The sequence below is a fragment of the Amblyomma maculatum genome, chromosome 1 (genome assembly GCF_055883805.1).
Source record: "Amblyomma maculatum isolate TAMU_Amacu chromosome 1, ASM5588380v1, whole genome shotgun sequence".
Lineage (NCBI taxonomy): Eukaryota > Metazoa > Arthropoda > Arachnida > Ixodida > Ixodidae > Amblyomma > Amblyomma maculatum.
In genome coordinates, this window is record NC_139344.1 from 473,129,943 (window position 1) to 473,147,210 (window position 17,268).

General features: G+C 47.1%; 1 protein-coding gene and 1 pseudogene across 1 annotated transcript in view; both read left to right on the forward strand.

Annotated features, from left to right (window-relative positions):
* The window catches only part of SamDC (S-adenosylmethionine decarboxylase), a 103,244-nt gene that overhangs the window by 66,425 nt on the left and 19,551 nt on the right, over positions 1 to 17,268 (forward strand). The window contains exons 5-8 of the mRNA XM_084605745.1: positions 298 to 325; positions 4,112 to 4,154; positions 6,815 to 7,055; positions 12,664 to 12,738. Coding sequence (XP_084461871.1) covers positions 298 to 325; positions 4,112 to 4,154; positions 6,815 to 7,055; positions 12,664 to 12,738 — 387 coding nt within the window. The remainder of the gene's footprint in view (positions 1 to 297; positions 326 to 4,111; positions 4,155 to 6,814; positions 7,056 to 12,663; positions 12,739 to 17,268) is intronic.
* Positions 1,142 to 3,340, forward strand: LOC146209968 (uncharacterized; annotated as a pseudogene).

The window sequence follows — 17,268 nt, forward strand, 5'->3', positions numbered from 1 at the left end:
TAATTACTAATTCAGGTTAATGTGTGCAGAGCATGTTCCGCAGTTACTTCAAATATCCAGCAAATTTTTTACTTTGTCAGGACTGCATCTTCCTTTGCGTTCAGTTCCCTAAGGGCGAGGTGAAACAGCATACAAGCTTAGACATGAAATATGTGAAGGTCTGTCAAAGTAGTCATGCAGCTTTTAAAACATTTCAGTTTGATTAGGTTTCACCTGCCTTTTTGGATATGCACAATAGATGTTGTAAAGCAGTGGGGCAATTGAGGCTTCACATTCTTTCCCTTTTGTCATTTACAGGTTGAAGTGCTGGATGAACTTTTTGAAGGTAAGCTTCAACTTCCATTTTTGGCGATGTGTGTCTTCTGTAGCCTGGAATTACTATATTAGCTGTGATGCTGTGATAGCGTGAGGACCTTGTTGTGAATTGCCATGTAGTACAACGCATGCTATGCAGTACCACACTCAATGAATCACCCTGGACATCTCTCTGCTTTTCCACGTGCCATCTGTGACAGGAGCTGTCCTTTAACAGGGTGCGCACAGGTGCTTGAAAATCTTGAATACCATTGAATTACGGAAGTCTGTTTTCAAGGCCCTTAAAAATCTTGAATTTATGACTGGTAATTGAAGATTCTTGAATTCCTTGAATACTAAATTTGAACTGGTGGTTTTCGTCATGAAAACGTTTTTGTTGCTAAACTTTTATTCTTGACTGAGTTCTGAATGAACTGCGGGGAAGGAAACGTATCGATTTTAAGCCTATTTAGCGCATTCTCGTTAGGCGGCTGGCAACACTGCAGTGGGCGCGCGGCTGCGTCGTCCCATCGCTATCGCATCGCCATCACTCGCCGAGCCCAACGTTTTTAGATAGGTTTACCGAGCCGTGTCTACGCTGGCGTTGCCCTAGTGCTTGCATTTTTGGAATGAGCGTGGCTTCTGCCTGTCAGCGCACGTGATATTTTCATATGTGACACAATGCCCGGAAAGAGCAAGTTTCAGGCTACGTGGCTCCACCATGACGAATACAAGCAGTGGATTGCGCTTAATACAATGAGTCCGCATCGGGCTAAGTGCAAGCTTTGCGGTAAAACTGTGGATGTGACTGCCATGGGTAAATCCGCTTTAAAAAATCACATGAAAAGCGGCAAGCATATTGGCGCAATGAAGGTAGCGCAAGGGAGCGCGTTGAAAAGGTACCTGACGCCGGTCGCGGTAGAGCAGTCTACTAGCGCGTGTTCCTCGCAGTCGCCAAGCCTAAACGATGCTTGCAAAGCGCACGAGCTTGTCACTGACGCTGAAATTCTTTGGACTCTGAAAGTTGTGACATTCCACTTTTCGTACCGGTCGTCATCCCAAGCAGGGGAGCTATTTCAGCGCATGTTTCCGGACAGTGAAGTGGCAAAGGCGTTTTCTTGTGGTGAGAAGAAATGCGCCTATATGACGTGTCACGGTCTCAGGCCTTTCTTTCTTTCAGCATTGCAGCGAGAAATAGAACAGTGTGAATTCTATGTCGTACTGTTTGACGAGTCGGCAAATGACTTTCTGCAAAGTAAGCAAATGGATGTGCACGTGAGGTGTTGGGACTCTGCTCACCAAGTGACGACCAGGTATTACACCTCCGTTTTTATGGGGCATTCCACAGCCGATGACATTCAGGAAAAGTTGCTAAGCGCCCTCGAGCCTTTGCCTCTTGCCAAGATTCTTCAGATATCGATGGATGGGCCCAATGTCAATCTGAAGTTCTTCAAAGGTCTTCAAGAGCACTTGCAACAAAACCACCAAGTTCTGTGTGTGGACTTAGGCACTTGTGGGCTACACACAGTGCACAATGCTTATAGGGCTGGAGTTTCGGCGACTAAATGGGGACTTGACTGCTTGTTGTCTAGTCTGAGTGCAATTTTTGAAGGTGCTCCAGCACGGAGACAGGACTTTTCGGCAGTTACAGGCCAAGGTACCTTTCCTCTTAAGTTTGCCGCCCGCCGGTGGGGGAGAATGTTCCTGTAATTGAGAGAGCGTTGCTGTTGTGGTGTAACATGAAAAAGTACATTGAGGCTGCTAGAAAAAAAGAAGTCAACCTGCCAAAATGTGCATCGTTTAATAACTTGTGGGAGTTCTGCTGTGATGCTTTGCTGCCAGCAAAGTTGAATTTTGCCTTATGTGTGGCGATGGCACTGAACCCTTTTCTGGTAGAATACCTGACAGACAAACCAATGGTTTTTTTCCTTGCAAGGGAGTTAGAAACTGTTCTCAGAAAGCTGCTGACGAAGTTTTTGAAATGTTCGATCCTGTCTGCCAAAGGGATAGTGGGTCTGCTGAAGATCGACATTGATAATGCCGAGAACCATGTTCCACTTGAAAAGGTGGATATAGGCTACAAAGCAGAGCAAGTTCTCAAGAATTCTAAAGTGAGCTCAAAGGACGTGTTTCAATTCCGGATGGAATGTAAACAGTTTTTGATCAGTGCCACAAAGAAAGTTCTAAACAGAAGCCCCTTGAAGTTTGCATTTGTTAGGGGCCTTTCTTCACTAGACCCACGACAGATGTGCTCGAAGCCAGAGGAATGCCTTGCAGGTTTCAGAAGTGTTGGACACCCTCATCACTGCAGGTAGAATGGCCTTCGAGACACGGTGCTGGCAGAGTACACGGAGCTCCTGCACGAGCAGAAACATCAGCTTAGACAATTTGACAAGTGCGCTGACAGACTGGATGAATTTTACCCTGATCTCTTGAAGTTCAGTTCAACCTACTCGAAGTTGTGGAGCATTGTGAAACTTCTGCTTGTCCTCAGTCATGGCCAGGCAACTGTCGAGCGTGGATTCAGTGTAAACCGACAGGCGTGCATTGAGATTCTGAAGGACCTTTCATATGTTTCACAACGGATCGTGTGCGATGCGGTTGAGAAAGCAGGTGGTGTTCTAAACATTCCAGTCACCAAGGAACTGAGGATCGCTGTGTCAGCTGCAAGGCAAAAGTATGGAGCATATTTGGAAGCCCAGAAAAAGCAGGACCTTGAAGCTTCAAAGCAGAGAAAAAAGCACTGCATTGAGGAAGAGCTTGATGCAATGAAAAGAAAGAAAAAGAAGCTGGAATTGACAATTGATGATCTCATGGCATCTGCAAATGCCTATGCTGATAAAGCAGAGGCAGAAAACAATGTGACACACATTGTAAAGTCCAATAGCCTCAGAAAGACGGCCAAAGACAAGAGTGAGGAGCTACACGCCATCAAGCTCCAAATTCAACAAAAGCTGCTGGAGCTCCCCTGAAGTAGCCCTGAGGAGCTGCTTCCTAAGGATTTTTTTGTTTTGTGCAGTTGAAGCAGTGGACAATATTTTGTGAGGGTATAAGAAATAACCAACAATTTTATAAAACTAATTTTTTACTTTTCTGCGGGATATGACCAAACTTTCACTGTGATATTTTATGAAGCTATATTTAATTTTTTTCTGTGCAATAGAAGCAAATCTGCATAGTGATGTTTTTTTTCTTTGTGGAATAAATATTTCAGACGTTTTGAGAGCACTGTTTGAAGATCTTTGACATGGAAAAAAAAATTAAGCCCTCGAAGGGGGCCTTGAAAATCCTCCTATGGGGGCTTGAAATTCCTTGAATATCCTTGAATTTTTTTTCTTTGCCACCTGTACGAACCCTGTTTAAACAATAATTGGGGTACAAATCTATAGCTGTGGTAGTTGCTAACATTTGAATGAAATTTAGAAGCTCTGTGGGGAGCCTATAATTTGCAAAAGTTTCTAAATGTGCTTTTGCCTATCGTTCGCAACGAATTAGGGCAACACCTTCCCGCGTGCCCCCTTCGTGTTGACGTCATTGGAGGCTTTCTATGTGCATTGCCTAAGTGACATGGGCTGGATGGGGTGCCATCGCAACTTGTTTTCTTTGTTTTTATTCCACCCAGTGTGCACAGAGAGCGGGAGCATCTATTTTGATTGCCAGTACGATTGGTGTTATCTTAACCATTCTTACATTGCAGAGAGGGCTGATGGAATAGTCATGGTTGGTGTGCATGTTATTGTCTTAGTAAATAGCTTTTCATGGTCAGTGGAGCATAGTGCATAGCTTTGTACTGAGCCTTGCTTCATGCTTGTTGCAGATGGTGCAGCCTATTGCATGGGCAGAATAAACCATGACTGCTGGTGAGTTTTGTTACTGGGCCCACATGCATGGCCCTGGCGGACCTATGACACTAGTGTTGTCCAGTTAGTAAGTGTGACAGCGGTGGGCCGCACTGCTAAGTTTGATCAAAAGGTCCATCACACATCATGTGAGCATGTTATTCGATTGTCTGGTTATATGCTCAGGCGTTTCTATGCCTGGTTCACAGGTATTTGTACTTTGCATGTCCCATGGAAGACTGATAACCAGACATGATTCAAAGGACATGCACCACTTGACTAGTGATGACATCTCTACGGCTGGAGTAGCCAGCTATGGCATATTCTGCTGTGATGGGAAAGCAAGGCCATATGCTAAGTGTGTGCACTCTATTGGATTCCTCCCAAAATACTGCATTATGCTGGGAATAACTAATACCCCTGCTACACGGGCGTTTTGAATGCCTTCGAGCCAAATATCATTTGACTCGAATGCCAACTTAGGTTGCTACATGGTGTGTTTCGAAGGCATTCGACTGAAATGTCATTCAAGTCGAGCTACACGAAGACATTCGAGGTTTTGGAATGCCTTCGAAATGCAAACACAGCAAGCGCCGACCAATAGCAGGTCGCCATTGCTTTGCTTCGCCCTGTTTCTCGAATAGCTCGTGTATTGGCTAAATGAGTGTTTGAAGATAACATTACACAGCTTGGCGTTTACCGCGTGAGTGCAAAAGTTGCATACGAATGCGCAGATGCGACGATTGCGCTCCGGTACGCTTGTTTACATCGATGTGCATATAAAACCAGTGCTCCTTTACCTGACATGAAGCACAGGTTGCGTTGTACTGTTACAAAGTAATATCTTCTCTTTCAAACCATTTTTACTATTGCTTGTTTACACAGTAAGACAACTCTGCAGGAAATGCTGTTACGATCGCCTACCTTGAAAGCACTTTACAGTCTGTTTGGTGACGTCTCATACGACCGGGGTTTCTCGCTGATTCTCCCTGCTTTCTCTAACGGGACCAATACCTTATATAGACCGCTTTAACCAGAAGTATGTGCAGTGGCCGTTCGCATTCACTGCAACAGTCTTATTTGTCATCCGCAAGCTTGTAACGTTTCAGACTTTGCTGGCCGCCTGCTCGGCAGTTAGGGTCACATCAATGCCTTCAGTTTATTGTATGCGCATCCTGCCATGTAAACAATAGTAGATTTCAGAACACTTTTGCCAAAAGTACACTTGACGGCCATTTGCATTCATTTAAACTTGTGCATTGGCTCTAGAGAATCGCTGAAAGCGCGAGTACTGCATACTCGATCATAGGTATACATGTGGTGAAGAGGGTTGCATTCGAATGAAATGCAATCATTTCACATAGCATGGTTGAGTGTTCAAGTATAAAATATAGCCGCTCATTTTGCTTGTATTTATGATGTATAACGTAGATGCAAGCGCTGTCATCACGCTGTTTCCTCGCCAACCTAAAGTTTCGTGAAGGTGCACCGCGATCTGTTGAGAACATGAAGGGCTGCCATCCGTGTCAGTTGCCTGAAAAACATGTCGCAGTACAATAATATGTGGCTGTTAAACATGCTTGTGTTGCTGTCGGTCTAGCATGACCATGGGAACCACTGTCATTGCGCCGTTTTATTTTGTACAAACTAAAGAGAAGCAAACGTACAGAAGCGAAACTCTATACAGCAGAACCGTTGCAATACCACGAGTGAATGCTGAAGCCCGTTGTGTTCGAATGTCATTCGAAGATGTTCGTGTAGCACAGGTATTAGTGGGCAACATATTAGCCATGAGGCTAATATTGCACAAACACTATACTGGGTCACTCTTTTTCTAATGTTCACGTATCTTTTTAAACGGGTACATTGTTGCAGTTCCTGCAAATGGATCGTCCAGCAGTGCACACGTTATATACATGTTAGGCCTCCATAATTGGTTAATTAACTACTAATATACTTTTTGAATCTTTAATATGGTAAATGCATTGGGAATTAAAGAAATTTGAAAATGGCCCTGCCTTCGATGTTGGTGGCCTTAAATGCTGCGTGTCTCGCACTTTAAGATAATCAAAATACATATATCACAGTACATTTACAAAGGGCAGTGGGAATGTGTGAAAATGACCTAATAATAAAAATAATTTTTCAGGCATGATCAGTTTTTCTTCTTGCGAAGTCTCACAGTCAGGCTGAACCTGGACTTGTCCCTGCAGTTGTACTCTCTTAAAAATCGCTTACAGCTGCAGCAGTTGCACTCTCGTTGAAGCATTCAAGCTTGAATTTCTGTGAGAACACAAGCCACTGTGTCTCTGAAAGGGCAGGGCTTGTGGATGCTCCTTCATGCACACATCCCGAGAGAAGCAGGGTCCTTGTTCTGCAACGGAACCGATCACCTGCCACTCCTTCCACCTAAATGTGGAGATTTCCCTCTCTGTGGATACACACAACTGTGCAGAAGCTAATGAGAGTCAATGCTCACAAGGTTTGTTGTACAATTCCCCTGCACAGCATGCACTTCTGTTGCATGCTTTAAAGTAAAAAGTCTGTAAATGTTGAAAACCATCACCTGGTATATGAAGCTTGCTGCAGCGGTTAAATCACATAGGGGCGATATGGGATCTGTGCCTGTCAGTCATGTTTCATGCACAGAACAAGCAGGGTGGACTTTTTGTGCCTTGCAGGTACCTGTACACCCTTAACACCCCAGTGGGCTACCGTGGAGTACAGGTGGCCGACCAGACCCTGGAGGTGATCATGCAAGACCTGGATCAGGGGGTGATGAGCATCTTCACACAAGAAGGCTCAGCCAATGCCTGCGATGCCACCCAGAAGTCTGGCATTGACCGCCTCTACCCTACAGCCACCCTGGACGAGTTTCTCTTCAGCCCCTGTGGTTACTCGGTCAATGGCATCCTCAAGGGGGTATGTGCAATTCCTCTCCTAGGCCGGGCTCAACAGCACGAGGGCCTAGTAATTATGGGTGATCGTTGTTTTAAGGGACAGGCATGGGATCTTCTTTGCTTGATGCGACAATATACCTCTTATATTCTATGGGGGTTAATTCTCACAAGAATGCGCCACGGGGGCGCTAGACGCTACAGTCGCCTTCTAGCCCCAACGTGCAGCCCTAGCAGACAAAGCTGTGGCCCCCAACCCGGGGTGCGAGAAGTCGCCACTGCGGCAGGTTCGGGCCAGAGGGGACAAACATGAGTTGCACACTCGAACAAGCTTTAATTTGCCCGAGCAGTTGTACACGGCAAATCAGCAGCACACAAATACAACCGCAGTGTAGCGAGCGAACGCAGTGTACGGGGGTGAAATAAAACCACCTAAAATAAAAGCGCGCCCAAGGGAGGTGAGAAGTAGTCTGCTCACCTGCGCAGCTTCATGCTCCCATCCCGTTGCGGTAAGTGCGTATGTTCAGTGAGCAATTCTCGGTGACGGTGGTGGTCTCCCCGGCGGAAATCATGAACCTCGCGCATGCGCGCTCACCTGCCAACGAGTGCCCGAGCCAGTGCGGCAGACGCGCTCCTCGACTCGAACATGGGAAAGGAGGTCTCCCGGTTACGCCGGCAGGAAAGACAGCGTCGCCTCAGGGCCCGGGAGGCGGCGGGGGGGGGTGGCCAGCATGCCCTCTCCACCACCAACCTCTCTACCAGCGCCCGTAATCACGCGTGTTAATTACGCGCGGCCGTTATAATGGAGGCAGGGGATTGTGAATCCCCACATCCCGCCCCTCCTTAAAACCGCCGTACGGCTAAAAGTGGCCGCGTTAACCAAGGAAGATACCAAGGGGGGCCGGCTAGTCGCCGTTTAACTTTTAAACCCAGACGAAAGTGCCAGTATATAAAAGTTGCAGACAGCTTACAGCCACAGGTGTCTGAGGGGGAGGCAAGGCCGACGACCACAGGAGACGACCTTGTAGCCTTGGGCGTACGTGCGGTGGCTGCAGCAACTACAGCTCCCACTTCTTCACCATCAGTCGGCCTTGAGTCAGCTGGGGCAGTCTGCAGGAGGGGCGAAGGGTGCGGGCAGCATTGCGCCCTCCCGTTACGTAGTTTGCAGCAGGCCTCCCGTCAGCGGGCCGACCACGCGCTCTTGGCTTGCCTCTTTTCCCTTATGTTGCCGACGCAGCCGAGGCTGAGTGCAAATGGAGCTTCCTCTGGGGAAGCTGCGACGGCGGGTCTTGAGGGTGCCAAGGCCCTCAAGACCCGGCAAGGTGGCCTCTTTGCTGCAAATTTCGCGGTTGATAGACGCAGGAGCCCGTTCTGCGAACTCCGGCCCGCTCGCTCCGACCGGAAATTCTTTTTCTTGTTGGCCTCGTTGACGGTGGCAGCAGGCTCTGTGTGCAGGAATGCGGCCACTCCCTGGACGGCTTGCCCTTCCATGCACGTCGGTCGTCATAACCTTCGCCGGCTCCCCTCCTTGCTGGCTGCAATGCTGTCTTTTCGCTAGTTACTTTTTTTCTTTTCTTTTTTCAAATCTACCCCCACTCAATCTTTTCCAAGAGAAAGCGCGTGCTTGCTCTGGAAGCAAAATGCGGTGAATATTAACAGAGCGTCTCATCCATATTTAGAACAAAAAATTACTCCCTGCGCGTTGGTCAGAGTTACGTCTGCCGTGGGCGCAAGTCGTAACGAGGCCCAATGCTCGAAATCTCAAGCCTTGCCTCTAGCTGCAGCTGCCTGCTGGTGGTAGAGTGCGTCCTCCTCGGGCCACGCAGCGGGGATCGAATTGCGGTGCGCTTTGTGTAAAGTCTAGCTCCACCATTTTCTCTTGCAGCTCTGTCGCGCGTCGACGTGTGCCCAACGCAGCACCTATGGCGTTGCTGCGAACTTATAGAGTAAGTTCTACCAGTTCAACAATGTCACCATGCACATCACTAGGCAGCGAAATGACACAACTTGAAGAAAAACCTTAGGGCCGCTCGCATGCTCAGTGATGCACATATGCGATATAGCTCGTCTCAGCGTGGCGTGACCAACCTCGAAGGACTCGTGTTTATCCTTTGCGTGGGGAAAAACAATTGCGCTAAGTGCTATAGGAGTACAGTCGGTAGTGATCCAACGCGCTCACAGCAATAAAAGATGTGTAGCGCCCGCACAGGCAGCAATACCAGCGTGTCCTTATGTGCGCCGCGGCCGCGCCGCTCGGCTCCCAGAGCCCGTAGAACGCTAGTCGACAAAATAAAGAGAAAAAGGATCCTTCCACTTTCTTCCTAAAGCTCCCTTAAGGCTGACTAGGCTCCCCACTGCACTGATACACTTGAAAAGGTCACTACTCGAAAAAGCCGGGTAGGCCGACCCTTCTCTGGGGCTGCGAGCTATCGCAACGAACTGGCTAACGGGCGCGGCAGAAAGGATAGTAATAACACTTCTCATGCCATCAATGTGCGCGCGCAAAAGTGCATACGCTACAACGTTTCCTGTTCTCCCGCAGAGCATGGTAAGTCAAAATGCTACGAGAGAATGCCCGTCACACCAGCATCCGCGCGTCACCCTGCTGCAGAGCGGTGGAGTCATGTGACCTCCTTCTCTCGCAGAAAATTACAAAGATCACAGTGGCTAGCGTCAGCTCTTGAGCTCTCGCGGTAATAAAAGATTATGGTGGCTTTGCTTTCTTGCCGTTGTGCAATGACTACTGCAGTATTATAAGAGACTGAAAAGTCAGCCCTGCTCACTACCATGGCTAGTCTATGTGTCGGTAGTCGTACACACACACACACTCGATTTGTCGCACCTCTGGTCCCACGTTCGGGCGCCAAGAATACGGAGGTTAATTCTTGCAAGAATGCGCCAAAGGGGGGCTAGACGCTATGGTCTCCTTCTAGCCCCGACATGCAGCCCTAACAGACAGAGCTGTGACCCCAAACCCGCGGTGCGAGAAGTCGCTACTGCGGCGGGTTCGAGCCAGAGGGAACAAACAGAGTTACGTACTCGAACAGTTTATTGTGTTCGAGTAACGGCAAGGAAAATGCACTCAAGTACAACCGCCATGTAGCGAGCGAACGCTGCGTACGGGGATGAAATTAAACCACCTAAAGGGGAAGCACGCACAAGGAATGAGAGGTAGTCTGCTCACCTGGTGCGGCTACGTGCTCACAGCCCGCGGCGGTAAGTGAGCGCTGAACCGGGAGCAGAAGGTGAAGGCGGCGGTCTTCCGATAGAAAATGCTGTACTGTGCGCGTGCATGCTCATCTGCCGAAAGACTCCAAGGGAATTGCGACAGACGCGCTCGTCCCTCGGAATGGGAGAGGAGGTCTCCGGGTTACGCCGGCAGGAAAGAGGGAAGCCCGTGGCAGCGTCCCGCAGGGCCCGGGACGCGGTGGGTGGTGGCCAGCGTGCCCTCTCCTCCGCCAACCTCTCTACTAGCGCTCGTAATCACGCGTGTTAATTACGCGCGGCCGTTATAATGGAGGCAGGGGACTGTGAATCCCCACAATTCATAATCAGTTTATTTTTTATGACTTATACTTGTGCTCCGCCATAGTGGCACAGTGGTTAAGACAGCTGACTACTCTACCGGAGTGCCTGGGTTCAAACCTGCTAAACTTCTAGTGGCTGGGGTTCGATGGAGGTGAAACAGAGGCGTCGATGTGCTGTACAATGTCATGCATGTTAAAGGTGGTAAAAATTACTCCATAGACCTCCACTATGGCACCTCTTTCTATTTCCCTCCTTCTTTCTTTCTGTGTTTTGCTGTTTGTACTGCTGTGGAGAAAGTAAGAAATCAAAACATCAAAAATAGCATTATCTACACTGATTCTTTAAGTGTCCTCACAGCATTAAACCACTTATTGGCAGCATAATATGCAACACAGTAAAACCCTCATCACAAAAACGTCATATAAAACTCTGCTGGGTTCCCAGTCGTGTTGGGATAAGGGGCAATGAGAGAGCTGACGCGTATGCTGCACAAGCAAGAACCATGGAAATAAAATGCGTGACACAAGGACTGCGTTCAGTTAGTGCGCAGTAAAGTAAAAGCCAGCTGTCAAGCTGCTTGGGAACACGAAGCAAACAACAAGCTGCATTATATAAAGCCAATTGTAGGATAATGGAAATCATGCCGACATCAGGAATGTTTTATTGAAGTAATTGTGTCATCTATGCATAGGACATACTCATATCACACATAATTTCCTCCTAACATGGAAAAACAAACCAGTGTGTGAAATGTGTGGTGATGAGCTCACGATCAATCATATTTTAATCTCATGCCTGCGACTTGAGGATCATAGGAAAAGATAATTTACTGTATTTTACAATGAACACAATTCATTTCATCCTGCATTGCTTTTAGGTGAACGATGATTCGTTGATTTTTCTCTTGTTTGTACGTTTCTTAAGAAAGCCAATGTTTTAAATCAAATATGAGTACCATAATTGTAGGCACTTCACATAATAAATCATCTAACCTTGTGTTTGGCACATTGCTTATGCACCAAAAAGCCCTATATAACTAACTAACCTTCTTCCTTTCCCTAACAGTGTGGTTCAGGGGTCCACAGAATAAGTGTGATAGATACTATGCCTTTCCTTTCCTGTAAACCTATTATTAATAATTATAATTACTTGCCGGCACAAAGCAGGCACATTCTGTTCCAGTGATGAAAGACAATCAAGCTGAAGTGAGACATGGGTTAACACGGACAGAAGTGAAGCAGCATGGCACTGTCAAAAACAAGTCAAATAGCCTGTATAAATAAGCAGTAATGTCGTTTGGGCATTGTGAAACCATGCATATTTGGTCGGAACCAGGCATCGGAGCAGTAGAAGGGAAGCAAGGTTGCATACATCTTTTTGTTCAGAATGGTGCATGTGGCACTGGTGTGCATAGTCACCACAAGCAATTTGCCTGCAATTTATAATCCAGTTTTTCCTCCCAATGTGTTCTGATCTGATGTGTCACCAGTGGCTGAGACAACATTGAGGTCCCGTGAGACTAAAAAACTGATATAATTGCCATCTCAATTTAAATCACTTAAATTCTTATGCGATCCTGTTAAAAAGCAGGAATGGCAAGTAACAGCTATTACATCGTGATTTTTTTCATGCCTTAGTGCAGCTAACGTTTGTTTTAGCAAACATTGAGCTGTAAAGAATGCAGAAGCAAAGTTTGGTGTCCTTATTTTTTTTAATGAGCAAATGTGATGCTGTATGTGCTCAAGAGAAAGGCTTGCAAAATGGGCGAAAAAGAATGCAAATACACCTCGGTTCACTGCACTTGGCTGACAGCTGTTACAAGATGATGCACAGGTTTGGGCTGCACTCCACCTTGTTTGAAATGTATGGCGCTTTCTTTTTTGCACCACCATTATTATACACCATTTTATGACCCTTGGAGAAACCGGTTTAACTGGGCTGTTAAGGGGGGAAGTCGTCAACACTTTCCTGTGCTTTGTAAAATCACCCCTTTGTAAAATCGTGTATTGTTGAATCATTATTGCTGTGTGCAACCTGCTGGACTTGCTTATTAGAATATTTTTGGCTGCAATCTAGTTCTCACTGTGCTATGCCATCTTTTGCAGGGTTACTATTTCACAATCCACATCACTCCGGAGCCGCACTGCTCCTACGTGAGCTTTGAAACCAACGCACCACAGGTCAGCTACAGTGTTTTTCCTTGTTTGTACTTGTAGCAATTTATTGCTGTGCTGCAAATGCATTTATAGCTAGGTGCACATAAGTTCCTTTTTTTGGCAAAAGCAAATGCCGCCTTCTCTCTGGAAAAAGCAGTCTCGTGAGCTTGATATGTGATATACAAATAAAACAAAGCACTGATGCCCCTTCTCTGTCACAAAAATTGTGACAACATAAAACCTGGGGATCATGCGATCAGTTTCTCCAAGGACACTAATAGCGTAATTACATATTTGATACTAGCATACATTGTCATATAGCAGGAGTTCTCCATTGTTATAGCTTTGGGAAACCTCAAACTGCATTAAAAAGGTGCTTACGAACCCTCTGCCTTTCGCTTTCAGCCTAATATGCGTACTTAAAGGGAGCATGCAGACGCACAGTACCCAATTCAATCAGAAGTAAAGATTTTGTGGTGTACCCTCATTAGGGGTTAAACACAATACATTTGCGATTTCGAAACTCTATACAGTAGACTCCCGTTAAGACGAACTCGCTTAAGATGAACCCTCGGTTAAGATGAACAGTGGAGGTCGTTTGTTTGGTTTCCCATAGAGTTAATGCAAAAAAAGTCCGCTTAAGATGAACACTTTGCAATCGCTAATCAGTTAAGATTAATTTTCACTGCCGGCTGCACCACACCCGCGCAGCTTACTCGACCGTCCGAGCAGCACTTCAGCGGAAAGAAAAAAAAAAAAAGCTTTTCAGTGCCACGACCATCTGTGCCGCCGACGCACGCAGACCCAAGCACGTCGGCGTCAGAAATGTGATTCTACGAAGGCGGAAAAGTGCCGCTGCTCGTCCTCTCCGACCGTTCCCCCGCTCACTCCTTTTGTCCCCGCAGTAGGAGTAGGTTCGCGTTTCGCGCCGTGCCGGCTGTCTTGGTACGACCTCGGGCAAGGACGAAACAGAGCGCAGAGAGGAAGAGAGAGAGAAAAAAAGAAAGAGCATGCACGGCCCAGCCAGCAAAACTAGTGAAACGCGGGAAAAAAAACAGTGAGAAGAAAAAGCAGCCAATGACTTTTCCCCATGGTGATCACGTGATAGTGTCGTCATGCCAGTGCTACCGAGCTCCGCGCCTTTGCTGACCGCCAACAACGCCTACTACGCAGTGCACAGATCCATTGTTCGTGGCGGGTGTGCGCGTCGTGTCCCGCAATTTTCTACCAGGCTGTACGCTGTCACCTCGTGGTGTGCGCTGTTTGTTTTCGTGTGCGCCGTGTTCGCCGTGTTGCTACTATGGCTAGTCAGCCAACAACTCGAAAAAAGCCGCTTGAGCTTCGTGAGAGGGCCGAAGTTTTGACCGAAGTTCGCGCCGGCCGGCTTTCAAAGACTGAAATAGCGCGCAAGTTCGGCATCGCGAAAAGTACCGTGAGCGGTATCGGGAAGGACGAAGTGCGGATTACCAGTGCTTTGGAAGATGGTGAGTTTGCGCCGAAGCGGAAGAGGATGCGCAGCTATGCACAAAGACCTTGAAGACGTTCTGCTTGCCTGGGTGAAGAGAACGCGCAGTGCGAATTTGCCAGTGAATGGAGTGCTACTGAAAGCTAAGGCGGAAGAAATTGCCCTGCGACTGAATGTCGAGTTTGCGTGCAGCGATAGGTGGCTCGACTGTTTTCGGAAAAGGCATGGACTGGCCTTTCGTTGTGTTGTCGGCGAGGCCGCTGCAGTGGATGAAGCGGTCTGCAGCGATTGGAGGCAGAACAAGATGAATGAACTCATGGACGAACATCACCCTCAAGACATATACAATGTGGACGAAACTGCGCTTTTCTACCAGCCACTCCCAAATAAAACGCTCTCATTTGCTGGTGATGACTGCGTGGCGGGCAAACGGAGCAAGCTTCGAGTAACGGTCCTCGTGGGCGCAAATACGACTGGGACTGACAAACTAAAGTTGCTGGTGATTGGCAAATCTAAAGCACCGCGCTGCTTTAAAAGCATAAAAATGCTGCCGGTCACGTACATAACTAATTCAAAAGCGTGGATGACGCAGGCACTTTTTGAGCAGTGGCTTCAAGAGATGGATTGCCACTTCCAGAGACAGAAGAGAAAAGTTCACATTGTTGTTAACAACTGTCCCGGATACGGCCACGTCGCCGGACTTTATGCCATCCAACTAGAGTTTCTACCAGCGACTACAACGGCGAAGCTGCAGCCTATGGACCAGGGAGTAGTAATAAGTAGTAGCTTGAAGAGGCACTATCATCGCTCTCTGCTGCAAAGGATGCTGATTTGCATGGAGAGCAGTAAGGAGTACACAGTGTTAACCTGTTTCCACTTACTGACGAGCGCCTGGGAGCAGGTTACTCAAGCCACTATTGCAAACGGCTTCCGCCATGCAGGATTTCTGGCGCTTAGTGATTGCTCAGTGCAGAATGACTGCGATACTACGAATGAGGACCACACTGCAAACTTGGAGGATACAAGCATTGTTTCTGCGCTGAGCAGTAAGGGTGTCTTCATTGACATCAGTGCGTATGTCAGCATTGACGAAAGTGTGGAAACATGTAGGGCTGACACACTGGACGCTCTGATTGAAGAAGTGCTTGACCTGCCATCGGAAACTGCTGCTGAAGATGACAGCTTGAATGTTATGCCTGAATCTGCACTAGTTACCTGTGATGCAGCTGATGCCTGCCTAGTCACTTTAGTGCAGTTTTTTGAACAGTGTGAGGGCACTGAAGGGTATCTTCAAAAGTTAAGTGAGATGTCTGCTTTTGTAGCAGGCCGTCGATTTTCACGACAGACACAAAAAAAAAATAACAGACTGGGTAACAGTCAACAGTGCCTGATGCCTTACTACTGCAAAGTGTAGTAGACAATCATTAGTCCAATAAATGCTTGTATTGCAGTTTATTTTCCTGAAAGGCCATTTTATTCATTTGTTCTCATATACGAGGTATTTGGACACACTCTGCATGCTCAAACATCATTTTTGGAAGCACTCCTGATTAGACGAACTTCTGATTATACAAACAATTTTCATGGTCCCTTGGAGTTTGTCTTAAAGGGAGTCTATAATGTGGAAATTATGTCTACCAAAATTTGCAGGTACTTGTGGAAACATCCCAAAATCTCAAAAATAGAGAGCTGGTTGACTGGTTTGTCCTTCCTCAAAGGAAAATTGGGAGCTGAGGCACGCATGTGTTTAGCTACACAGGGAAACCCCCCGAAAAGCACTTCAAAGGACCTCGGGGGTTCTGTGGAGAACCCCTGATGTGTGTATAGCGCACGCATACTGCAACATCATGCTAAGTGCCAGCCGGACCACAGCATGCTTTCTGGCATGTTTACCCATTCTGGCAGCACACGCTATGAAATTGATTTGGAGGTGTAATAATTTCGGCCCTCGTGACTGAACAACCTTGGGAAGGAACAGCAGTTCAAAATAGGCAGCGAAGCAGTGGAAGTGGTAGGCGAATATGTCTGCTTAGGACAGGTAGTCCCTGGAGGGGGCATCTGTTAAAGCAAATTTTTTAGTGTACTGTGCGACACCACGGACCCCAAGCACCCACGCTTAGCCGTGCAAGGCATTGGCGTGTCTGGGGAAAAAAGGATCCCTGTGTTTGAGCCAACGCCGAGTGATTGGACCTTTAAGGCCCTTCGGCAGAGGCAGCACACCATTTTGGCCCCTGCTTCCTATAGACTGGGGACAATTGGCAGTCGCCTTTTCCTATCCTCCCCCTCCACCTTTTGCTGTTCTGTCCTATTTCTCACAAGTCTCCCGTCTTCTCCTCCTTTCTTGGTTTTTTCTTTATTTCCTGGCAGCGAGGGTTAACCTTGTGTGGCTAACCACCCTGTGGTATGCCATATTTGGTTATAATTGGGGCGTACAGCTGGTGTGGACAGGGCCTAATTCCAAGTTCCTGTCACGTCCCCTTGTAGGGCTTTATGGTGGGTGGCTGCTACTCGGGCCAAAAAACAATGCTTTTTATGGCTACTTGAAAGATCTGCCTCCGAAACGAGGCCTCACCGCTCAGTTTTTTGACAGCTCAGTTTTTTTGTAACGAACAAGATAAACTTTCCACGCTAGCATGTTATTCACAGTGAACAAGAAAAGACTACCCGCATAGTGTCACCATTCCTAGTCTCCAAAACTCTTACTGACACCATAGGACCTGGCTACAAAGTCGAAAAGTTGCCAAACAAGGACCTCCTCTTGGAAATCCTGTACAAACACCAATTTAAGAAACTGCCCTGAAAAACCTCGTTTGAAGAAATTCCCATTTCCATCAGTCCGCACCTCTCCCTTAATACTGTTAATAGCCAGCACCTCTTCAAAAGTGTCAATCTGTGAAAGACAAGTACAATTAATAAATAAAATGGTAACCAGGGTAAATAAAAACTGGTTTGTTTTTTCTGCAGAAAACAGTGGTGGCTATGTTTTCGCTCAAACGAGGCATAAAGGTCAACCTCACTCTGTACTTAAATGAGACTGAACTACCAGTAAAAAATGACCACAAGTTTTTAGGGATAACTTATGACACAAA